Here is a 24,978-nt window from a genome sequence, read left to right as displayed (position 1 = left end):
GGAGCCTGCTTCCGGTTCTGTGTCTCCCTCTCTCTCTGCCCCTCCCCCGTTCATGCTCTCTCTCTGTCCCAAAAATAAAATAAACGTTAAAAAAAAAAAAAAAAGTATTTCTTCTTGAATTTCTGCTGAATATAAATACTTCCTCGTGGCGATATGCCAATCTTCAAAAAAATTTTATTTTTTGAGAGCGCAAGAGCGAGCAGGGAGGGTCGGAGAGAGAGACAGAGCGAGAATCCCAAGCGGTCTCTGCAGCGCTAGCGCAGGGCCTCAGGCGCGGCTCAGACTCACAGACTGTGAGATCACGACCCGAGCCGAGATCAAGAGTCAGATGCTTAACCGACTGAGCCGCCCAGGTGCCCAGACGCACCTCATTTCGGTGTGCTTTGGAGACACGGTGGGCTTTTTTCTTTTTTTTTAAACACCTGAAGGTTTGTGGCGGCCTTGCATTGCGCAGGTCTGCCAGCGCCATTTTTCCAATAGCATCTGCTTCCTTTACGTCTCCGTGTCATCGCTTCTCGGCCTTTTGGCTAAGATCAAGTGTGTCTCCGTGTCGCATTTTGGTAGTTCTCGTGACATCGCAAACTTTTCCACCATTATTATATTTGTTACGGTGATCTGCGGTCATAACCCACTGAAAGCTCAGATGAAGGCTAGCATTTTTTGGTAATATTTTTAAATTGAGAATTATGTATCTTTTTAGACACAACGCTACGGCGCACTGGAGAGACTACAGTACGGTGTAAACATGACTTTTATATGCACCAAGAAACCAAAAGATCCGTCCCCAGTCTCTCTCAGCATTCCTGGATTCTCTTGCTCTACAGTTCAACTACAAATGCTTCCCTGTTGGCTAAAATTCAAAAGTGTACAGTAAGACACAGAACAGTGCTCACGTATACTTATCTATGCAGACTTCTTTTTTATGGAGTTGCTGGTGTAGCAGAACTGTCTGCCTAACTAGACAAAAGTCCAGACATGATGTAAACAATCCGCCCTCTCCAGGAATAAATGTACCATTCACCTACCCTTTCTCAGTAAGGGCATACTCCTTGGAGACAAAGGCTGCTTCAAGTATTAAGTGAACTTACACAAAGGCGGATAATATATAATTATCCCCCACTTTCTATTTGCATACAAATGAAGCAATTGATGTTTTGAAGTCTTCTGCTAAATGCATTTTGGGAGCTGACCTAACTATGCTCTGAGCAAGCCAAGTACAGAGTCACGAGTGAATGCAGACACAGGAGACACAACTGAGTATCTGTTCATAGGACAAAAACCCCAGCCAAGGAGACCTGACCAGACTTGAATTGAATCCCATGAGCCAAAAACATTGAGAGGCAAGGTGGATTTCATTCTCTAAGGCAGCTGAAGCTGACAACAGCTGGGGCTGGAAGGTATAAAGTAGTCTCCCTGGGATAACAAGTATTTGAAAAAGGACCTTCTAAACCAGGGATAGTTTTCTTTTTTAAGACCACTTTCCAAACACTGAAGGTCAAGGCCAAGCTGAATGCGTGAGAAGGCAATCTCTTAAATATGACCTCTTCTACACCTCACTCTGGAAGAAATTTATTATAGAATTTCTCTTTCACTCCTAACATGCAATGTGCTGACAGAATTTCATTAATGAAACAAAGTGAGGAAAAAACACGTACGGTTACTAATGAACAACAGAAACCACACCCTGCCTCAGAAGGGATGCTGACCGCGGTCCCCCGGCAGAGGGGAGACTTGTGCAAGGGCCACGAAGCCACCCATTTGGTCCCCTTCTTGGATTTAACTCTCCCAGGCGTTGGGACGGAGCAGGAGGGAGGCAGGGGACGCACGCCGATTTCCAGCCTCTCCACCAACACCCCGCTCCTCCGCCCCACGGCTAACTAACCGCCTCCCGCAGGACCAGCTGGTCTCCCAGACCGTCGACGAGCTGCACCAGAAGAGGCTGAGGTACCGGACCAGGGACTGAAGCGGAGCCGTGTTTTGCCAGAGGCCGAGTGTGGAGCGGCCGCACAGAAGTACGCGGGGGCAGCTACCGTGGAGATGGCGTCGGCGAATGCGGATGTCACGACTGCTCCGGGTGGGACCAGCTGGAGGCTGGGGCCCGTGATGGCCGGGGAAGAACACTGAAGCCCCGGGTGGAGGCATCTGCCACGGAAACGTCTTGCAGTTTATAAGACGTGTGCGAAGCAAGTGTCTTGGAAAAGTGTCTAAGAAAATTCCCAGGAAGCTGCTCCCCAATCCTCATGCCCCTCAACGTAACAAGCCCTTGAGAAGTACGGGAGCCACAGGAGTTCAGCTGGTCAGACAGATGATACATAAGCTTCGATCTGGAGAAAGAAGTCCCTCCAGGCCTCCTGCTTTATCGAAGCGGAGGAAGTGAAAGCAGAAAGCACAAGGAATCAATCAACACTTGCCTTCACGATCAGATATGACGGAGGGGGGGTGACGCCAAACACAACGTGCCAGGCTCTGCAGGAGAAAGAAATCTCAACTCCGAGACGAGACGAGCTCTTGCCTCCACACTCAGCCACTGCCCTGGGCATGACGGGAAAGACGGTACTATCCAATCAGGGGTGAGCCTTTCCAGTTCTCGTTTTTACTTCCTCAGTCCCTGCCTTCTTATTTTAAGCACTGGCCCCCCGTGTGCAGCTGCAGAAGACGATCCATCCCCACTGTCCTTCGCACGCTTCCAGAAGTCTCTAAGGAGGATCCTGAGCTTAGGACGTTAACAACTGGTGTTTCTTTTACCCAGGTTGATTCTCTTCTGGTCTTCTTTCTTCCGGAAATTGGAAACACAAAAGAGAAGCAGAGAGGAGGAAACCGTGTAATTTAAGAAGCTGACCCCGAAGTAAATTCTGCATTCTTCCGTTTTTCTTCAGTGAGGTCTCCCTTCCTTGTGGCGGCCTCTCCAAACGAGCTTCCTCTGCAGTTCGCTCAAGTCGACTCCGGGCACCCTAGAAAGGTTTTTCCATTAGGGACTCGATCCAGCTGGCCCCATTCATTAGTTTGGTGGTGGCGATGACATACTCTGTGCCTCCATCTTCCAACTGGGAGAGAAATCGCAGGGCAGCAATTTCAGCAAAGGTTACGCCCCCGAGGAAGAATATCAGAGTCACTCGGTTTTCTCCCGGTTGGCCTAAAATGGAAACATTTCAGAATGAAGAATTACTTATTATGGGTGTTTCTCATCCCACCTCTTAAAAAAACGGCATCGTGTGTAAGGAGCGAAAAAAATGGTAACTGTAACTGGGTCTTGGTGCAGACAATTCCTCGGACACTCAGGAACTCGATCTGGATCTCACCGTTTTCTCTAACTACAGAGATCCTCAACTCGGAGGTTAAGAGCTGTCACTCCTGCGGGGAGGGCGGGTTCCGGTGCCCACACCCTCCACCAGCAACCGACGAGAGGTGCGCCGGACTCTGACTCCCGGGTACCTTACGGGGCAACCGCATAATCCACGAAAACCACACCGGCGGTGCGCAGTCGCAGATGCTGGCCACCGACTTACGTTTCTTTTGCAGTCCCGTGGGCAACGGCTGCCGCTCTTCGAAGTGGGGCCCTGGGAGCATGCGCAGAACTTCCTCGATACTTCGCCAGCCCGGCCGGGACAGCAGCTGGGCCAGCCGCACACTGAGAGGGGCATAGCCGCTGTACACGTAGGATATGTCCGTGGGATTCTGTTAAATAATTAAAGGAAAAAAAGCCTATAGACATAGAGACACAGAGTCCCTGAACAGTGGCTTTACGGGGAACCCCAAAATACGCGATTTGCCTGTGAGGGCAGAAACACAAATCAAGGCCGGCCACGTCCCGCACCAGTCCGCCCCGGCTGGGCCCGATTCTTAGCTGCCAGAGGTTCGCTTCCCACTCAAATCTTGAAAACGCCACTCAAAGCATCTCTAGGTACTGGCCACGAAACGAGGTTACCTGGTCTGGCAAGAAACTTCTTGGAGGGTAAGCCGGCGCTCTCTAGCTGAGTTAACAACGAGCCCACCCCTTGAACTCGGCTGTCCCACTTTTAGGTATTTACCCTACAGAGGGGGCTTGTACCAGCACAGACCAAAGCGCAAACCGGTAAACTAACACCGTGGGTGCTAGCAACAGACTGGGAACACCCTGAATTTCTAGCGAGAGAAATCTGGCAAGTCGTAAATTAAGGTTTATCTGCAAGACCGCTCTGCAACCATTAAAAAAAAAAAAAAAACCTTACAAAAAAGAATGAAGTAGATCACAGGATCTTCAAGACACAGTGGTAAGTGGTGGTTGGGGTGGGGAGGGACAGATCAGAACAGTGAGGGAGAGGCGCCCGGGTAGCTCAGTCGGTTGAGCAATCGACCTCAGCTCAGGTCATGATCTTACAGTTCGTGACTTCGAGTCCCGCGGAGCCTGCTTCAGATCCTCTGTCTCCCTGTCTCTCTGCTCCTCCCTCACTCATGTGCTCTCTCTCTCTCTCTCTCTCAAAAACAAACATTAAAAAAAAAAAAAAAAGAACAGAGAGAGAGTAGAACTAGCATAGTGTTTACACTGTACAACGTAGAAATCAAGAGTATCTATACTCCCGCTGGGGAAAGATAATCCAATTTTGCCACTGGAAGAGGAGGCTTTTTAATTATTAGGTTTTGTTGCAGGAAGCAGCCTGATAAAGTGCCTATGAAAGTCCAAAAACAGAAAATAAGAAAAAGAAATTCAGAAAGACTGGCATCAATAGTAAATGTAAAGCAAAGTGCACTCTGCTTTGAGGGTCAGTGGTAGAAAATACTAATCTCCTCTCCTCTCCTCTCCTCTCCTCTCCTCTCCTCTCCTCTCCTCTCCTCTCCTCTCATCCCATCTCATCTCATCTCATCTTATCTTGGAGAGAGACAGAGAACAAGCAGGGAAGGGGCAGAGAGAGAGACACAGAATCTGAAGCGGGCTCCAGGCTCTAAGCTGCCAGCACAGAGCCCAATGCGGGGCTTGAACTCACGAACTGCGAGATCATGACGTGAGCCGAGTCGGACGCTTAACCGATGGGAGTCACCCAGGCGCTCTGAAAATACTCATCATTTATGTTAAAATGTCAGTAGATACAGAAGACTCTTCCTGGAAGGATAGATTTAAAAAAAAACGGTTACCGTGGTTCCTTCTGAGGGAAAACCTGGGTTAGGTGTGGAGGGAACCTGACTCCTCACTGTTCGTCTTACTTTTGTATTGGCCAACATTTTCACCACACGTGCTGAATATTTTCGATCCCTCCGCCCTCCTCGGTGCTCTGTGTCCAGGAGGCGAACCTGCAGGCTCTATACCAACGTGCTCCCGTGCCCGATTCGGGTTCGGCCAATGGGAGGCACCGGGTGGAATATCGGGGAGTGGGCAGCAGCATGGCGTCAGGGTTATTGCCCTGGCTTCCTCTGGCGACACTGCTGGAGGCGGGCTGTGTCCCTCGACCACAGGCCTCTCTCATCCCTCATCTTGTCAGGCGGCCTCTCCACACAGCTCTTTTCTCCAGGTTGTGGAACGGGTTTCTGCGACAGCTCCTCCTCCTTGCCCTCGGGCCCAGGCTGGCAAGGAATCGCCACTGACTCCTTTCACCGGTTCCCACCCTGCCCACATCTCCCGAAACTCTCCTCAAACCACCCAGTGTGAGAGCACCCTCTCCGCTCCCCGCTGGGATTCTGGGAGATGGAACACGCGAATGCATTACTTTCTCAAACACGCTAGAAAACTGTTTCTAGAAAATGCATGGTGGATGTGTAAATCAAGTACCATATGTGGTCACAATAAACCGTTAACAATAGGTAAACGGAGGTGAAGTGGAGGGGTGTGTCTTACCTGTTCGTTTACATCATCCATCCAGAGGCGTAACGTTTTCCGGATCGTTGGGTAATTGTTTCTGCCCCCCGTCTGTGGTTTCAGCAGGCCAGCCTTCTCTAGGTTGTATAAGGTCAGTATGTGCTCATAGCCGTACGTCTGCAAGAGAAGTCGTTTGGCATTGATGTCAGATCAGGAAAAGGGTTTCTGCCACTTTCTAAAAAGAGCACTTCCCACAAATCAATTCGGTTCGTACTCAAGGTCACGTTACCAAAGTCCGTGGGGGATGAGACCTGCCTACCCATTAAAATGAACCCAGCTCACTGTTTCGAAGAGGAATTTAAAGTTTTTCCTTTATTTTTATTTTTTTTTCAATGTTTATTTTGGGGGGGGGGGAGAGAGAGCACGAGCGGGAGAGGAGTGGGACAGAGAGAGGGAGACACAGAATCCGAAGCAGGCTCCAGGTTCTGAGCTGTCAGCACAGAGCCCAACGCAGGGCTTGAACCCACAAACTGTGAGATCATGACCTGAGCTGAAGTCAGACGCTTAAGCGACTGAGCCACCGGGAGCCCCTAAAGATTTTACTTTCAAGTCAGAATTTATAGACCCAACTTAAGTGAGCATCAAATAAATAAATAAATGTGTTATGTACTTTGCAATACACATCTTCCAATTTACAAATAAATTATGTATTTATATGAGATATAATTAGATATTAAAAAACAAGAACGAGGGACATCTACACATCCCGACAAGAAAGATCTGGATATGTTAGGGACAAAAACTATCACGATAGAACACTATGTACCATAGGATTTTACTTCTGCTTTAGAAAAGATACAGTAGGTAATAGTAACAATGGTCAGTACTTACATACTTTCTGTGAGCAGGGGCGGCAGTCATCTGTTCTAAGAGCTTTGCATACATTAACTCAGTCATCTTTCTAATAAGCCAGTGAGGTAGGTGGTAGTATCGTCTCCATTTGATGGAGGAGTTTAAAGAACCGGCCCAAGGTTACACAGCTAATGAGCAGCAGACCTGAGACATGGATCCAGCCAGTCTCGCCCCCAAGTCTGTGTACGTAAAGATTCTTTGGACAAAAGTGCAAAGAAGAGTCTGGAAGCACACAAACTGTTGGTCCTATCTGGGGAGGCAGGTGGTGTGAGCGAGGGGCAGAAGGATCCCCTTTGGCTCCAGGTACTTGACCTTTACCAGACTCTTACGTGATAAGAACGCGTGTATTATCTGTGTAGTTTTTTTAAAAACAAAACAAGAGGGGCGCCTGGGTGGCTCCACTGGTTAGGCGTCCGACTTCGGCTCGGGTCATGATCTCATGGTTTGTGGGTTCGAGCCTCGTGTCGGGCTCTGCGCTGACAGCTGGGAGCCTGGAGCCTGTTTCGGATTCCGTGTCTCCTCTCTCTGCCCCTCCCCTGCTCACGCTCCGTCTCCCTTTGTCTCAAAAATAAATAAATACTAAAAAAATAAAAATGAACAATAAAAGACAAAACAAGAGAATAACAAAAAAAACTGAATGAGCGTTTAGTTTTAACAACAGTGTATTTAACCGTGGATGGTAATAGCAAATAAACATTCCCCGAGACGTTTTCAAACAGAGGGCAGAAATAAAGGTGGCTTCTTCCTAACTATGAAGTAAAACAGGCTTACTCTAAATAAGTCTGCGAAGGAATTATTATCAGAATATTTGCAAAAAGGTCCCTTCCTGAATCGAATGCAATCTAGTTAAGAGCATGGGCACCTGACCCCAGTTCCCTGGGTTTTGGCACTGGCTCTGCCACTTACTGGCTGGGTGACCTTGGGCAAGCTATGTAACTACTCTGTGCCTGAGTGTTTTCATCCATAAAAGGGGGGTGATAACAGCATCTAACGCACAGGGCTGCAGTGAAGGTCAAACGAATGAATACAATAAAGCTCTTTGTTTTTTTTAATTTAAAAATTTTTTAATGTTTATTCATTTTTGAGACACAGAGAGACAGAGTACAAGCAGGGGAGGGGCAGAGAGACAGGGAGACACAGAATCTGAAGGAGGCTCCACCTTCCGAGCTGTCAGCGCAGAGCCCGACACGGGGCTCAAACCCACGAACTGCGAGATCATGACCTGAGCCGAAGTCGGATGCTTAACCGGCTCGACTGAGCCACCCAGGAGCCCCAGTAAAGCTCTTTCAGTAGAGCCTGGCACACAGGAAATGCTCGGTAAATATCAGGTGTCATTATGCGAGCACAGTAAACAGTGATCAATACCAAGGACAACCCCGCTACCTGTTAGAAAATCTAAAAGACCGTGGAAACAATGTATCAAAACAGGAGCTTTAATTAAAAAGGCTTTTGTTTTTGTTTTAGTGGGCCTCACACCCAGCACAGAGCCCCACACAGGGCCCAAACTCACCACCCTGAGGATCAAGACCCGAACTGAGATCGAGAGTTGGGACGCTTAACCGACTGAGCCACCCAGGCGCTCGGAAGTATTTTTGGTATTCAAAATACCAAGAAGTATTTTTTAAAAAGATGTTTCCTCCCTTGGTAAATGAGTAACTTAAAACATACTGACCTGGAGAATTTCTCTTTTGTAATAATCCAAAACTTTTTGTTTGAGTCCACTGTTGCACACAGACTGGAGGCAGACCAGTCTTAACACCTTGATCAGTGGGTGCTTTTGGGCAATACAATCTTCGATGTAACTGTTGACCTGGAAACAAATATATACGTATGCATACCACCGTCCGCTTTGGGGACCTAAAGAACTTAATATTTGCTATTATTTTTCAAAGTGGAGGATGCACTTAGTGATGCAAACGCCCGTCCACACGCTGCAGACCACTTCCTGAGAGGCTGCGGGGAGGCTGGGGCATGTGTGACTGCATCTGCTTCAATTATAACGGCGATTTATGGACCATACGGTCCGGAACTTTTCTAGAGAAAAGAGGAATTTCTATGAATGAAATAATTTTAAATACATGAACAGAAGTGGATATTTAAAGGAATTAAATGACCCAATTCCCTCAGAAAGCAAATCTCTTAATTTATCTAGTACAGGCCTTAAAGACTGCTGATTTCAGGGGCTGGGTCTCCATCACTCCATGCACTGCAGAAAACACCTTGCACAGAGCAAAGTTAAGGAACTGCTACTTGGTGAAACCTAGATTTTCACATTCTGCACTCGCTCTCAAAAATACCTAGGCTAGGCATGGGAGTCAAAGCAGCTGCTCTTCTAGCTATAATCTTACGTCCGACAAATCATCAATTCTTTGCTAGTTGATTGTTCACATACCTTATCAGTGTCTATTCCAGACATAAACTCCTGCTCCACTGTTAGTTTATCAAAGAAGTCTTCAGAGGCTAAAATGTAATTAGCAAATTTGCAACTTAGATATTAAGTAAATGTTAATTTACCGGAACACTGTGTTTTTCTACACAGAAGACGATGAAGAAACAAGACGTGCAAAAAAAGCAAGCAAGCAAAAGGTTCAAATTGTCATCTGAGGGGCGGCTGAGTGGCACAACTGCTTAAGCGTCCGACTTCAGCTCAGGTCATGATCTCATGGCTCGGGAGTTCGAGCCCCGCGTCGGGCTCTGTGCTGACGGCTCAGAGCCTGGAGCCTGCTTGGGATTCTGTGTCTCCCTCTCTCTCTGCCCCTCCCCCACTTACTCTTTGTGTCTCTCTCTCTCTCAAAAATGAATGAACATCAAAAAAAAATTTTTTTTTAATCGAATAAATTGTCATCTGAAAACAATCTTCTAAAAACATGGAAAATCCTACAACACTGTCCTCCTAAATTACATCAAGACGTAGTTGACCGCTGTACCCCTTGGCGATCCTCAGGACTCAACACAGATCTCAAGAACCGTGCCCTAACAGGGAAAGCTAATCTTCCCAGCATTTCACTACCATCAGCAAATTCCACCAGTTTTAACTGATTTCAACGGACATGAAAACAAAAGACTGATTTTCTAATACCGTGTTCTACTTCAGGTTCAAAGTACACTTCATAATACGGGGCACCCATGTTTTAGGAATAAACTCGTCTTTGGTTTAATATATCTCTTCTGAGTTCTTTCAAAACACTCAGCGTGTGAGCTCTCTACCCATTCTGCAGGAGGTTTTCAAGGGAAAAACAAAAACAAATGTGGAAACGTCACACTGCTCTGATTAAATAACCCTTAGCAAGAGGGAAAACACTAGACGGAAAAAATAGAGCCTCGTTATGGCGGCAAACTCGCAGTAGAGTTTTTTTCTCTTATCACTCTTCCAAGTATTTTGCTTTAGGATTACAGTGTTTTAGTAACAGGAAAAAATGGGTTAACTACGAACGGAACACTTCTAACTATGAACGTGCACACACTTAATTAACGCTGCAAATAACACGTTAAAACGGAGCTGCCTTTCCCAAGGAGGCGTCACAGTGCCAATGACCCCGGTGTGCGCAGGTCGGCCCCAGATGAAAACCTTCCCTCCACGGGATACTCACTGGTAACGTCTTTGATTAACTCGGCGATCGACGTGTGGTTCGCGAGCGAGCCTCTCGCTGCCTGCATGTGGGGCAGCTGGGACACGAACTGCTTGATCTCCCCGACCGTCTTGGCGTTGTGCCTTTCCTGAAACGGATGGAACAGCAGACCCATCGGGCAGGGAAGGTATTTTTAAAGCGCTCCGTTCTGCGCGTTGCTCAGAGGATGTTTCATTTATTATCGATGTGAAAGAAAGAACGGGATACAAATAAAGCAGGCCAAACCCAGCTCCCACGTTACGAATGAAACAAAAAAGAGGAGTTCGTGGTGCCTGATGACCGTGTCGGTAGTTCAGAGAGCAAACGTGTGAGGGTTTCTCCTCCGCTGCCCGGGCTCAGATCGTGAGTGGTTATCTGCAGACATTGGAGTAACACTGGAGTATTCGTGGGGGACGCTATTAGGTTACCCACAAGCGCTTCGAGTAAAACACAGAAACGCTGTCAAGAGGGGAACGTAAGCAGCAAGAAGTGTCCTCTATAATAATAATAAAAAAACTCATTCTTACCGCTGGATCTCAACCTTGAATATCGTCCATGGAAAAGTGAACCTCGCTTAGTGATTTTTTTTTTTTTTCCCAAAATGTAATCATTTAAACCAAAAGGAACTTCAGAAATATGAATATCAGGGGCGCTTGGGTGGCTCAGGTCATGATCTTGCGGTTTGTGAGTTCGAGCTCTGTGCTGGCAGCTCAGCGTCCTTCGGATTCTGTCTCCCTCTCTTTCTGCCCCTCCCCTGCTCGCACTCTCCCTCTCAAAATTAAAGCATAAAAAAAATATATATGTGACAATCAATTAATAAATATAATCCCTAAGAAAGATGAAATCTAATATATACTTGGTGGGAAATTAGTTTTCAAAATTTCTCCCAGTTTATGTTTCCAAAGTCTAAATATTCAGGGTTTAACATCTTCCTGAATTTCCACGTTTCCAAAACGAGCTCCCCCAAGAATAACTCAGTGGCCGGGCAAGAGGAGGCAGGAAGGTGAAAATGAAACTGCCTCTCTCATTATCACCTCCCACATCTGCGGGGCTCCCCCGTCACCTACCCGCTGGCTTAAACTTCGAGCTTCCACCCCAAGCTGCAAGTTCTATTCTAGGGGATCTTTTATTTATGGCCCAGCTGGTTCCACCTAGTGTGAGGTAGGAAATCACGAAAAAGAAGAGGGTAAAGCAAATATTTACGACACAAGTCTGTGAACTGCACACCCAGCTCCTGCCACCCTGCAAAAAAGGAGCGGGCTCAAAACCTTCTGTTGTGGGTCTGGCAACGAGTTCTAAAAGAAGGCCCGTGGGGCCCCCAGGACCAAACGCACAGCTCCTTAGGAGAGAAATGTGCAATGACGCTGTCGCCCCGCTTCAAGGCAGGGGTCGGGGGGGGGGGGGGAGTGTCTCTCTGGGGCTCTGCCCCTCTTCCTGGGAGGGGCAGTCTAGCCCGTGACCTTGGCGCAGCAAGACAGCCAGACCGCCTCACCTCAAACGCTGCGGAGATCACCTTTGCTTTCTTGCTAAGTACTGAGCCCACCGCGTTGAAGTTTTTGTCTCGGATCTCAGCGTATAGCTCCTCTGCAGAATTCAGCTGAAGCTTCTTGGCTTCCGTGGGAAGGTCCTTCCCGCCATCGCCCTGTTTCTTAGGTACAAATTTCTCCGGAGGTAACTTCACATAACCTGAGCCACAATGGAAGGAGACAAGCGCCTGGGTGAATTTACCGGCAGAACCGATCAAGCGCTCAGGCTCGAAACAGAATTCTCCAGCTCAGGAGAGAAGGAAGCCCTTGGCTTTAGGGAAAATGGCGTATGGCACAGAGGTTTCAGTTTTTCCCATATCAAGGTACACTTTGGTCACAAATAAATCAATCAGGATTATTACTAAACGTTTCTAAAATTTTAAATGCCGACAGAAACAAGCATCATGTGGGCCAAAGTGACCTCTGACCTAATAATCTGTCGCACCCAACTGCTAGCCGGCCTCCCCAGTCTTCCATCTGGTGTCCCCAACCTCGACTACCTGCCCTTCCCTGGATATACCCCACAGCAATCTCCCCTGTAGCGTCCCTGCATTTATGACATGGTGTGCCCCACGCTGTGCCCTCTCCGCAAACCCAGGACAAATGCCGCCTCTCTGACAAGCTTTCCTGAACAACTGCCAGCCGGGAGGGCCTACAATCTCCGAACTGCAACGCCACCTGAACCTAACCCATGGCCACAGCTCACGGGGATAAGCACAGTCTGCACACAAAGCACCTGGCCAGCCCTTGTGGCACTGAAGACAGCAGTTTTTGCTTGGACTTTGTCTGAAAGCCGAAAGTCAGTATTTTTATTTTCTCAAATATCCTCTGATTTACATGCAAAGACAGCATCTCAAAAAAAACGAAGAAACCTTCTGGACGTCTGTATCCAGTGACCTGTTAGTAAACACAGATGTCGCTTTACTTACTGTTCTGAATGCCATAAATTTCATCAATGAGTCCCTCATACGTAAGTTGCGTGGCAAGAGGCGTTAATAAATCCACGTTTCGATCAAGCAGCAAGAGATTATCAAAAACAGGAAATATTGAATTTTGGCTTCCTGTAAACTCTCTCTTCATCCTGATCATCATATTGGCCACTTGCTGGAAATCAAACATTGGATCAGATGGGACTTTCCTGGGAATTAGCTGATTTTCAAATGTAGCTCAAGACAGAGAAGAGCGTCTGCTGTTGGCCACCCGCTCGAACACGTACATGTACCCCAACACCGGCCACTACTCAACGAGGCATGAGCTCAGACACAGTCTGTTCTCGTTATTCATGGTACTTTTGTAGAGTCACCATGACCACTGACTTAGCGAATATGGAGCCACTGCTCTGAGGGGAAACACGGGGTTAAGTTCCCATGAGCCTCTGGTGACAACATTTTTATCAACTAATCAATGTGTGTTTCTATTTAAAGACACCTTATTTAATATATACTGTTGATTCACCAACAATGAACTCATAGCCAACAGCACTGTAACTCATGCCCGAAGGAAGCTTAGCCAACATAGGTATTTTCTCCGTACGGCACACCAGAACCTTCCTGAGCTTGGGAACACCGGACAGTGCTTTAGGACTACCTGTGGGGCCATGTGAAACAGTGAGATCACCGATAAAAAGCACAAAAGTGCAAGAAATATGGCGTTAAGTAGCACACGGCACTATATAGTCCCTGTTTATAGTCTAAGAGATGAAACAAGAAGGCAGAGCATCACTTTACTGGATGTCAGCCGGGAACAGGCACATTGGACAACTCAAATTTTTTGCTGCCCTGGACCTGTCCACAAAACACCGTGACTATCGGTCTGGGGGGTTACGAGTACATTTCAGCAACTAGGTGAATTCACAAACAGGACTGGCTGTACTTATTTGTAAACAGCTTGCTATCACTCCCCTTTTGGGTAGCAGGGCACCCCTTCCTTCACCCCAGAAACACAGGCCACTTCTTACCCTGGCACACTCTCCTTTCCCAAAGATCTGGGGGATTGTCCCGTACAGAGCCTGCAGGGTCATCAGCCCCTTGGCTGCATGGTAGAGGCTGGTCTGGTCACTTTCCAGGTAGCATTCCTGTGGGGGGTGGGGAGGGGGGAGAAGGGTGGTTACTGCCAGGCCACAGTCATAGGGTGCTTGCCAGCACCCGCCTCTGTCTGGTACTGGGGTTTTCCACTCATTTCCCGCTTTGCCTGGAAAGAGGGGGGACGCAAGACCGTTTTGTCAAGCTGCTCTTTGGGAGTCTAGAGCACAAGGCCAACAGCGGTGCTATGGAGATGCAGCTGTGGAAGCAACTGGCCGAGCCTTCTGGAAGAAAAGTGTTCGTCAAGCACACCAGGTGTACTTTACGAGCTCGTCAGTAAACTGATTAACAAAGACTTACAAGGGGAATGGGTTCTCCCACTCACCGTGGGAATTGTAGACCCTGGCAGGACATTCTGGGAAGGCCCTATGCTAATACCCATAAAGGCACATACTCTTTGACCCCCGGAGCCCCAGAGGACCACACGACAGGGTACTTAGCCGTTTTGACAAACACGAGGTTTTCACATATGCTGCCAACAAACAAAGGTCCTGACGTCTTGAGAAGTGAAAAGGGGTGGCTGAAGAATCTTTAGATTATGATCTCATTTTTAGAAAATATATTTTATGATATACAATATACAAGGTCTATTTTGTAAAGGCCAATAAAATGCACACAAGACCAGCTGGGAAGTAAGAGGGGAAACACTCAGATCTGATCCTCGTCGGGGGCGGGGGGGGCACGGTTCTAGACTCAGACAGCCTTGATCTGGGCCCCAGCCGGGCCACTTCCCAGCTGCTCCCTGGGCGGGTGAGAAAAACCTCTGCGTGCCTCAGCTTACCCATCAGTAGAAGGGAGTATCATCCACAAAGCATAAGGAGAAGAAAACGCATGTAAAACATTTAACTCCAGCACTTAAAGTATACAGTAAGTGCTTAATAAATGTTAGTTTTTATCATTTGGAATTGTTTGGACTTTCCCCCCCCACAAATATCACCCATCCGTAAGTCAAAATGGTACACAGCACCAGACACCTGCCCTCCACCCACCCACCCAACGTGTCTCTAGCTCCAAAGCCAGGAGGGAAAGGACACCGGAAGAATCAGGGAAGACAGAGTAGAGCACTAGTGCACTCCCCCCGGGGGAGGGAGGAGGGCTGTCCCCCAAAGACACTGATGAGTGTGTGGTCACTACTGGAAGCAGTGACAGGTGACGGCTCTTCCAGGTCTGGGGTATTTTAACACTGCAGTGACCGGGCCAGGCCAAGATCAAGAATGTCTGGAGACACTTTCTGGCAAAATTGCTTAGAACTCCTGACTGGAGCGGAAGTGAGATCAAAATTCAAGGAAGAAAAAATTAGGGAACATCTCCCAAATAGCATTCATATTTTTAACTTAAAAAGTTTTACCACTACAGGTATTTCTTTTATGAGTCTCTTTTCTTTTTAATATTCATTTATTTTGAGAGAGAGAGAGAGCGAGCACGCGCGTGCATGTGCACACGAGCGCATCAGCAGGGGGAGGCGAAGAGGGAGGGAGAAAGAATCCTAAATAGGCTCCACACTGCTAGCATGGAGACTGACGCAGGGCTCAAACCCACAAACCACAAGATCAAGACCTGAGCTGAAATCAAGAGTTGGATGCTTAACCGGCTGAGTCGCCCAGGTGCCCCCACAAGTCTATCTTTAAAAAAAGATTTGAACGTTAACAACGGGGTGCCTGAGTGGCTCAGCCGGTTAAGCGCCTGACTCTCGATTTCAGGTCAGGTCACGATCTCAGGGTCGCGAGACCGAGCTCCACATCGGGCTCTGAGCTGGGCACGAAGCCTGCTTAAGAGTCTCTCTCTCCACCTCTGTCTGTCTCCTGGGGCGTGCATGCGCACACTCGCTCTCTCTCAAAAATAAGTAAATAAATAAATAAAAGTTAACAGATACTAATCTTGAATTTTTTGCTCTAAAATAATTGGTGATGGGGTGATTATTTGTGTTAAATGTCCTAACTCTACTGTGAGTTTGTGGAATTTCAAGCCAGGAGGACATCTGGAGAGGGACAAACGTTAGTATCATTAACATTTCAATACACGTATTTTTTGACCTCCAAATCCCACATACCTACAGTGTTTACAAAGGAGACAGATTTATAGACACTGATTTGTATGTGTATATACGAAGGCCACAATACGTTAAGCACTGTCCTTGAGTGCTGTGAATGGGCCAGGCCCAGTCAACGGGCTGACCTCTGATTCCCAGATTTCACACAGTACAATGATGGAGAAGGTTACAATCACATCCCCAAAGCACAGAAAGATCTCCATGTGCCTTTGGATGCCAAAAACCACTAAATTATGCTCATTACTTAAAATCACATAAATACGTAAAAATTACATCAACTCCATCCGAAATCAGGGTTGAGGGGCACCTGAGTGGCTCAGTTAAGTATCAGACTTCAGGTCATGATCTCACAGTTTGTGAGTTCGAGCCCTGCATCAGTCTCTGTACTGACAGTTCAGAGCCTGGAGCCTGCTTCGGATTTTGTGTCTCCCTCTCTCTCTCTCTCTGATCCTCCCCCGCTCACGCTCTGTCTCTCTTTCTCTCTCTCAAAAATAAATAAACATTAAAAAAAAAAAAAAAAAGAAATCGGGGTTGCATTTAGCATTAGGTGGAACTTGGGGCTTTACCATCCAGGCAAAATCGTTGATTTCTAAACAGAATCTGAGGTGAATGTACAAAACCTAGAGCTTGAAATTTGCAGCAGAAAATAATTGTCCCTTTTTTTTGCAAATCACCAGAAACACAAAGAGGAAATCTCTCCTCTGGGCAGGTTTCCTCATGCCAGGACGAGTCTTCCTCAGCTGCTACCAACTCCCATTAATTACACAGATGTGAATTAATTACATGTGGGCACAGCATTACAGACACATGAGGGTGCAGATACAGCAAAATGGCAGTGCTGGAATCCAAGTGATGGGTATGTGGGTGTTTCCTGTAGAACGCTTTCAACTTTTCTGTATGTCTGAGGTTCTTCACACAAAATTTTGGGGGGAGGGGGAATCTGTACGGTCCTTGGATGAGATTCAGTATATAAGCAAAACATCAGGGAATGTGGCAAAAAAGGAGCCAAGAAGGTCTCTTCGTTATTCAAATTAATCAGTGCGGCCAAATGAAATCTACTGCCCCAAGTAAACTCTTTTTAGGCGATGATCACTGTAACAACGCACTGGGGGAGAAAAAGTTCCAAATAATTTTTTGTACAACACCAGAAGGTTCTCAAAAGTTCTAGTGTCCAGACCAGCAGCATCACAAGCCCATGAATCTAGGAGGGAAATATGGACAAATGTGACTCCGCTGAAAAACACACATGGCAAAAACTACCACAAGCAAAATTAAAAGACAAATGTCAACGGAGAGTAAGCACAGTTAAAGCCTACAGCTTCGGGGCAGACGTGTACAGGACTATTCACTATAGCACCACCTCCAACAGCACAAGGTGAGAAACACCGCAATGTCCTTCAGAAGGAGACTGGTTTGATAAATCGTGATACCTCCAAACAATGGAACACTATGCAACTTCAAATAAAAATACAGAAGCAAACGGGGCGTCTGGGTGGCTCAGTCAGTTAAGCGGCCGACTTTGGCTCAGGTCATGATCTCGCGGTTTGAGTTCGAGCCCTGCATCAGGCTCTGTGCTGACAGCTTAGAACCTGGATCCTGCTTTGGATTTTGTGTCTCCCTCTCTCTCTGCCCCTCCCCTGCTCACACTTTGTCTACCTCTCTAAAAAAATAAATAAACATTAAAAAAAATTAAAAATACAGAAGCATTTTCATGTATGGTATAAATTAACCTTGAGATATATTACTAAGAGAATAAAGCAAGATACCAAACTTACATAGGATATGACACCATTTGTATAAAAGTGAGAAGGGTATTTTATATATACTATGAGCTATAGTTATGTAAAGCATCTCTGAAAAAAGAAAAGAATTAGTAATAGTGATTGCTTCTGGGAGGGATTTGGCAGCTTGAGAACAGGGAGGCTTATTTTTCACTCTGTACTGTTTCTTACTCAAAGAAACGTATCACTGTGCAAGGATAATGTTTTCAAACACTTTCAAATCATTTTATTAAATGTAAAGTAATACTCCTTTTTTTTAAAGTTTATTTGTTTTGAGAGAGAGAGAGAAAGAGAGAGAGAGAGAGAGAACGCACACGGGAGGGACAGAGAGAGAGAATCCCAAGCAGCGCCCACATCATCAGCATGGAGCTCGATGCAGGGTTTGAACCCACAAACTGTGAGATCATGACCTGAGGCGAAACCAAGAGTCGGGCCTTACCCACTGAGCCACCCAGGAGCCCCAGATAAGGTAACATTCTTATGAGAGAAAATGTTCTTTGAAATAAAGATGGTAAATAAAACAAATACATAAAATTACATTTGCAAGAAAACTCTCAGAACTGGAAAAGGCGTGCACATTCACTATAAACACATGCTGAAAATACTCAGTGGAGAAAACCATTGCTGGAACAACGGGCTGCCCACTCGGAAAAAGTTAAACAAGCCCCTACCTCACACCACACACTCCATAAAACACACAATTCAAACTAGCTTAAAAACCTGAATATAAAAAGCAAAACTTCAAGACTTTCCAAGGAAAATATACGATTTTCTGTATCTTCAGGGTGGAAAAGGATTTATTAACACTCAAGAGCACAAGCTAATGGGGCGCCTGGGTGGCTCAGTCAGTTGAGTGTCCGATTTCGGCTCAGGTCACGATCTCACCACTCTGTGAGTTAGAGCCCCGTGTCGGGCTCTGTGCTGACAGCTCAGAGCCTGGAGCCTGCTTTGGATTCTGTGTCTCCCTCTCTCTCGACCCCTCCCCCACTCACATTCTGTCTCTCCCTCTCTCTCAAAAATAATAAACATTAAAAAAAAAAAGCACAAGCTAAAAGAATAAAAGTGATATATTTAACTACTTTAACTTGGAAGACTCACATCTCTCTCTTTCAAAGCTTACAACAAAGCCACAGTAATCAAGACAGTATGGTACTGACATAAGGACAGACATATTGATTAAGGCAAAGAACGGAGACACCAGAAATAAACACCTACACTTACGGACAACCGATTTTCAACAAGGGTACCAAGACAATTCAATGAGGAAAATACCATCACCTTCCAGCAAACGGTGCGGGAACACATGCACAGCCACACGCAAATGTATGACGTTGGATCCCTACTTCACATCAGAAAAAAAATGAACTCAAAATAGGTCAAAGCCCTAAACGTAAGACTAAAACCATAAAATTCTTTGAAGAAAACATCAGGGTAAATGCGTTACCCCGGGTTAGGCAATGACTTCTTAGATGGGACATCAAAGGCATAAGCAACAAGAAGGAAAAAACAGATAAACTGAACTTCAAAATTAAAAATTGTCAGGAAGGGCGCCTGGGTGGCTCACTCGACTCTTGATCGCGGCTCAGGTCTTGATCTCAGGGTTGTGAGTTCAAGCCCCATAATGGGCTCCATGCTGGGTGTGAAGCTTACTTAGAAACATTTTTCATGGTGGGGAAAAAAAAAACTGTGTGTGTGTTTTGAAGGACCCCACTTTTACCAAGTGAAAAAAAACCTCACAGAATGGGAGAAAATGTTTGCAAATCTGGTATCTGATAAAAAAGGACTTGCATCCAGAACATACTAAGAATTCTTACAACTCTTCTAATGAAAAGATACAATATCCCAATTTTTAAAATGTGTCAGGGAGCGGAATAGACATTTCTTTAAAGGAAGACATACTGATGGCCAATCAGCACATGAAAAGGTGATCAGCATCACTGGTTGCTATGGAAATGTAAATCAAAACCACAATGAGATCATGTTTCACACTCACCAGGATGGCAAGCCAAAAAGACAGACGATGGTAGGTTGGTGAGGATATAAAACTGGAACCCTTGGGGCGCCTGGGTGGCTCAGTCGGTTAAGCGGCCGACTTCGGCTCAGGTCATGATCTCACGGTCCGTAAGTTCGAGCCCCATGTCGGGCTCTGTGCTGACAGAGCCTGTTTCAGATTCTGTGTCTCCCTCTCTCTGACCCTCCCCCGTTCATGCTCTGTCTCTCTCTCTGTCTCAAACATAAATAAATGTTAAAAAAAAAAAAAAATTAAAAAAAAAAAAACAACAAAAAAAACCCTGGAACCCTCATCTACCTCTGGCTGGAGCAGAAAATGGTGCAGTCACTGTGGATCCCCCAAACGTTAAACAGAGTTTTATCATATGACCCGGCAATTCTACTTCTAGGTATATCTAACAGAAATGAAAACACATGCACATACAAAACCTTGTATTAACGTTTGCAGCATCGTGATGGCCGACAAGTGAAAAATCATGATCCGAACACTCTAGATGAACGGTAAACACAGTGTGGGAGATCATTACAAAGGAATACTATTTGGCAATCAAAAGGAAGGGAGCTGACACCTGTTACAACGTGGATGAGCCTGGAGAACATGAGGCTAAGAAAGAGGCCAGACACAAAGGACCACATGTATATGACTTCATTAATAAGAAATCTCCAGAACAGGCAAATCCATACAGACGGCACAAGACTAGGGACTGCCAGTAGCTTGGGGGAGAGAGTGACTGCTAATGGGCAGAGGGTTTCTTTATGGGATGATAAAAATGTTCCAAAATTAGACAGTGGTGATGGTTGCACAACTCTGTGAATATACTGAAAACTGATGAACTGCACACTTTATTTTTGAGAGAGAGAGAAAGAGAGTGCATGAGCAGGAAAGAGGGGTCGAGAGAGAGAGAGACAGAGAGAGAGAGAGAGAGGGAGAGAGAGAATCCCAAGCAGGCTCCTCACTGTCAGCACAGAGCCCGACTTGTGGCTCAGTCTCACCAACCATGAGATCATGACCTGAGCTGAAACCAAGAGTCGGACACTCAACCGACTGAGCCACCCCGACGCCCCTGAACTGCACCTTTAAAAGGGTAAATTTTATGGTATGTGAATTTTGTCTCAATAAAGCTGTTATAAAAAAATTAAGCACAGCGGCACCTGAGTGTCTCAACTGGTTAAGCGTCTGACTCTTGACATCAGCTCAGGTCACGATCTCACGGTTCATGGGATCGAGCCCCACATCGGGCTCTGCACTAACAGCTCGGAGTCTGCTTGGGATTCTCCCTCTCCCTCTCTCTCTGCCCCTCCCCTGTACATGCAGGCATGTGTGTGCCTCTCTTTCAAAATAAACTTAAAAAAAAATAATAATAAAAAAAATAATAAAGTCTGAAATTAAATGTCAAACTTACTTTGAATGCACCCTCTGATTCCATGGATAAGAGATCCCCATCAAATGGAATGAGGTCTAGGCTGTACTCCTCCCTATGAATAAAGGATCCCAAAACACCCAGGTCTTTCAACCTCTGTTCACACAGTAAACTTCGTCGTGGAACAAACAAAATGTGGAAATCCCTTGCCGGGCCACGTTTGTCTTCACTGCAAGAGAAGTAACACTTGTTAGCTTGCATGCGCCTTCGAGTCGTAGGCTATTTCATCTATTTTATTCCTGGAGCCTGGCCTGTTGCTTGGCACACAGCAGGCGCTAAATAAATGGGCATCAGATAAACGCACTCAAACTGCTGCATAGTTGGCTCTCTCTCTCCCTCTCTTTTTTTTTCCCTGAGAGGAAAGAGGCGTTGATTCACAGCCAGTGTTTTGTGAAGCATTTTCTAGCTTTCTCTTAAACCATTTATGGGGCATTAAGCTCTCAGGTTTATTGAAACAGGATGTCCGTGTCTTACTGAAAAACAGATGGTTCTTTAACCAAACCAATGCTGTGACACAGTCTTACGGAAAAAGGAAAGATCACTCTTGACTTCCACCTCTAGTCTCCTTGACAGTGGGCCTCCCAAAATAGCCCATATGCTTTTAAGGTTTTAAGGGCCTTTTCAATCAACTGTACCACCGAGTGCAAACTGGGCTAAGAACTTCCTCTATAGATTGGATGCTACGTTAAATTTTAATCGGCTCGTACTTCTTTTGCTTATGAAATTCGAGCACGCTATATACAGTGTATTGAAAGATGACCATTAGAGATTTTGTAGTTTTAATCAGGGTCCTTCCCACCGGTAATAGGTCCAAATTTTTAGTTGTCCTGAAAACGGGGTTATATGATGACCCCCTTCTCCAACTGTCTGAACAAGTTCATGGGAGCTTCCCATTCCCCTCTTACATTCTTTCACGCCTGCCCAGTTTTCTAAAAGACCACCTTCCCATTCACTGCCAAGACAAGGAGGTTGCAAGGAAGAGTTCGGTATGTTAAAACCCTGAGAAGGATCAACCTCTTTTGGTCCAAACAGAAGCTCTGGGAGATACCTGAGCACATTTTCAGCAATTATATCCATCAACTCTAGCCTGGGTCTGACAAAAAAAATAATATTCTTGACATCAGCTGCTGGCAAACGACTTCCTTTAAGTGTGAACATTTTCTCCACTTCATGTTCCTAAGAAAACACATACACAAAAGGTTAACAAAAACCCTGTACTTTACCTATCATATCCAGATTCAGTCATCATAAACACTCCCAGCCAAAAGTGCATAATGCTTCATCAGCAAAATTTAGATTCCCCAAAGCCAGATGTATAAAGGACAAAGTTTCAGGATTAAGTCAATGCTATTGCATCTGAATTCAAATGACTCACATGATGACCTGTCAATGACACCAGGTGATGGTCACATAACACAATGCTAGTAATTTCTCTAGAATTAGGATAAGTATAAAATCACTGGCCAGTGGCCACTGTATAAAAAATGTCAGACATGCATCAGCATCAGTGTCTATAAAGACCAAAGAACTCTGCAAGTCAATTACTCAGGAAAAATGTAAAATCCTATTATTACTAAAGCACAGAATTACTAATCCCCAAACAAAACCCAAATAGCTCATTTACCTTCAGTAGTGAATACTGTGCAATCAGGCCAAATGGTCCTGTGAGGTACTCATCCCAAACTATTGCCTGTAGGAGGAGAGAAACTTTCTCTTGTTAGGGTTAATATCAGGAATTTCAACAATATCGACAGAAAGCAGCAGTCAGAGGACGTAGTAGGAATATTTGCTTCAAACTGAATTAGCAAAAATTTTAACTGGCTCTAATCACATTCGTATCTTACAGGTCTAAAGAAAAGCAGGATCTGGACAAGGATGTTACTGTTGTCACGGGAAAGTTAAGACATAACCACCATCCTCAAACAGGAAGAAGGAACTGTAGTTTGTTGCGTATTTGTGTCATGGTATTAACGAGTAGATTGAACCAGATGGAAACTGCCAATGGCAACAGCTCAGTCTAGCATTTTACATGGAAATGTCACATAATCCAATTATATAAAATTAAAACCTTGGATGTAGGTATTACGAATCTTATTTTGACAGAAGAGGAAAGTTTTAAAGGGTTTGGGAAGTTTAAGTAACATGTCCAGGGCCACGTAGGGACTTTGGACCTTACATATAGTATAAGGGGACTAGAACCCCAGTGTAGAACTCAGCTGACAATTCACGGGTCATTGTTCTGGGCTCCCGTGAACATTATTACTGCTAATCTCCAGTGTCATTTCTTCTTCTTCCCTTATTTATTTATTTTGAGGGACAGAGACAGAGCATAAGTGGGGGAGGGGCAGACAGAGAGGGAGACACAGAATCCAAAGCAGGCTCCAAGCTGTCAGCACAGACCCCTATTGGCAGGGCTCGAACCCACAAACCGTGACATCATGACCTGAGCTGAAGTGGGAGGCTTAACCGACTGAGCCACCCAGGCACCCCTCTTCTTCCCTTTTTTAACTGAAATTTTTACTGAGATAAGTGTAGATTAACTTTTATTTGTAAGAAATATTAGAGAGAGAGCCCTTGCATGCTCTGCCCAGTTTCCCCCAATGGTAACAGTTTGCAAAACCACAGCACAATATTACACCCACAACATTGCCATTGATCCAATCCGTGATGTTATTCAGATTTCAGTATCATTTCTTGAGCCTGAACTGGGCACCTAGGGCTTAGCCTGCCTTTTTCTCTCAATGGCTGCTAGCACCCACTCCATCTCTGGAAGTTCTGTTCTTCCTAAAACCGATTCCTGAGATTCCCCAGTTTTCCTTTCCTTTTCGGAGTTGTATTGCCAGTTACTTAGGGGGACAAATAAACCCTAAGGAGAGAGGAGAAAGATGACACCACTTAGACGAAATCCTATTAAGTCCTTGATCTACAATTTCTCAGTCGTGAGCTGGGTGGTAGTAAACGTCTAACAGGAGAAACAAACCCCAGAAAAGTCACGTTAAAACCGCAAATAACTACAACCTCTTTCATAATACGTGTGAGCAGCAGGTTCTAAGATGCTAGTGCTACACAGGCTTTTAAAGGTAGACATGCATGCTCGCCGTAAGGCATGTTCACTGGCCCATCGACATCCTTGGGCCGGGCCCGCCCCATTCTTCCTGTTCCCAGGGGGCACCAGAACTGCCCCTCTGGATCTGAGGGCCACCTGACATAGCTAAGGTTCACGATGGCCTGGGATACCACAGTGGCTTACTCTGCTGCAACAAAGCAATCGCGATGCCACGCCGACTCCTGCCGTGTGCCCCAGCCCCACCGGCAGACCCCTCTCCCCCGCGCATTGGTCCTGCCCGCTCCCCTCCTCGGAAGCCCCAGGGACCTCGTGCACCAGGGGCTCAGGCAATCGGGCACCGGATTGGGCCAGGAGGGACGGGGGGCTGGAAAGCAGTGTCACCGCCTCCCATCGCTCACCTTGCTTCCCGCGCACTTGTCCAGGAACTCTCGCAGCTCGCGACGCACCGCCTCGCGCAGCACGTTCAGGTTCACTCGTCCGTAGGACAGGTGCGCCGCCATCTTGCTTCCCCCTAGGCGTAGCCCACGAACGCAGTCACATGACGGCGCGTTCACGTGACCAGGACGGCTGACCGCCCCCTCCCCCCACCTCCCCAGCCAACGCGGAAGCTGAGGTGGGCCGGCGCCTACCGTCTTTGCTGAATCAGGCGCCCGCTGCTTTCTCTCTGCTGCATCGGTGCCGAAGCTCCCCAAGACCCCCGGCCCCATCGAGACCCTGCCTCAGTCCAGGAGTCGGTGGACGCTGAGAACTGAGTT

The 24,978-nt window shown here is 46.3% G+C and overlaps 1 protein-coding gene across 2 annotated transcripts; it reads right to left on the bottom strand.

The window, feature by feature from the left end:
• Window positions 1-1,547: 1,547 nt before the first annotated feature.
• VPS33A (VPS33A core subunit of CORVET and HOPS complexes) lies at window positions 1,548-24,743 on the bottom strand. 2 transcript variants are annotated; one of them, XM_042909567.1, is made up of 13 exons: window positions 24,622-24,743; window positions 22,781-22,846; window positions 22,205-22,332; window positions 21,139-21,325; window positions 13,771-13,887; window positions 12,743-12,917; window positions 11,780-11,973; window positions 10,270-10,396; window positions 9,072-9,139; window positions 8,352-8,489; window positions 5,807-5,944; window positions 3,507-3,675; window positions 1,548-3,133 (listed from the first exon to the last, which is right to left on the bottom strand). In XM_042909567.1, exons 1-13 carry the CDS (start codon window positions 24,721-24,723, stop codon window positions 2,952-2,954), a joined length of 1,791 nt encoding a protein of 596 aa, XP_042765501.1. In that variant the 5' UTR covers window positions 24,724-24,743; the 3' UTR covers window positions 1,548-2,951. The 2 variants fall into 2 exon arrangements, with proteins under 2 accessions (XP_042765501.1, XP_042765502.1); XM_042909568.1 differs by lacking the exons at window positions 1,548-3,133; window positions 3,507-3,675 and adding an exon at window positions 5,356-5,535.
• Between the last annotated feature and the right edge of the window lie 235 nt (window positions 24,744-24,978).

The sequence above is a fragment of the Panthera leo genome, chromosome D3 (assembly GCF_018350215.1).
Source record: "Panthera leo isolate Ple1 chromosome D3, P.leo_Ple1_pat1.1, whole genome shotgun sequence".
Lineage (NCBI taxonomy): Eukaryota > Metazoa > Chordata > Mammalia > Carnivora > Felidae > Panthera > Panthera leo.
Note: the sequence above shows the minus strand (reverse complement) of the source record. Positions and strands in the feature narration are given on the sequence as shown.